Source organism: Apaloderma vittatum, unplaced genomic scaffold (assembly GCF_000703405.1).
Source record: "Apaloderma vittatum isolate BGI_N311 unplaced genomic scaffold, ASM70340v1 scaffold27418, whole genome shotgun sequence".
NCBI lineage: Eukaryota > Metazoa > Chordata > Aves > Trogoniformes > Trogonidae > Apaloderma > Apaloderma vittatum.
Window position 1 is genome coordinate 331 of NW_009731643.1, and position 700 is coordinate 1030.

The following is a 700-nucleotide window of genomic DNA, read 5'->3' on the forward strand; positions in this document are numbered from 1 at the left end:
ACCCCCCATGCCCACAGGTCCCCCCATATCCCTGGCTGCCCTGTGGCACCCACTAGTGACCCTGGGCAGCATGAGGCAATGGGGAATGGGCTGGGGACAGTGTGGGAGCAACGGGGATAGTTTTGGGACAATAGCACTGATCAGGGGTGGCATAGCATTGTGGCTGTGCCTGCCCTCGGGCAAGGGGTTCCCGGCAGCCCTTCTACCCACCCTGCTGCCACCAGGTTCCTGCCGTCCCCCCACAATGGACTGGAGGAGAATTACTGCCGAAACCCCGACCGGGACAAGCGGGGCCCATGGTGTTACACCACCAACCCCAATGTCCGGCACCAGAGCTGCGGCATCAAGAAGTGCGAGGATGGTGAGTGCCACTGCCCTGGGGGCACCCTACGCCATGTGTGTGTCCCTCATTGAGCCCCCCTGGCTGCTGGCAGCTGTCTGCATGACCTGCAACGGGGAGGAGTACCGCGGCGCTGTGGACCACACTGAGTCGGGAATAGAGTGCCAGCGCTGGGACCTGCAGCACCCCCACAAGCACCCCTACCACCCTGACAAGTACCAGTCCCCAGCCCCACGCAATGTGTGGCCGTCCCGGCCATGCCAGGTGCCGGAGCTGTGGTGCCACCCTCAACCACTGCTCCTCATCTACGGCCCAGGTACCCTGATAAGGGGCTGGATGACAACTACTGCCGCAACCCTG

At 63.6% G+C, this 700-nt stretch overlaps 1 protein-coding gene across 1 annotated transcript in view; it reads left to right on the forward strand.

Annotated features, from left to right (window-relative positions):
• Positions 1 to 700, forward strand: part of LOC104278331 (hepatocyte growth factor-like protein) — a gene marked incomplete at both ends in the record, with an annotated part of 2670 nt that overhangs the window by 293 nt on the left and 1677 nt on the right. Inside the window, 3 exon segments of the mRNA XM_009875272.1 lie at positions 101 to 361; positions 435 to 555; positions 657 to 698. Of these exon segments, the coding sequence (XP_009873574.1) occupies positions 101 to 361; positions 435 to 555; positions 657 to 698 (424 nt within the window).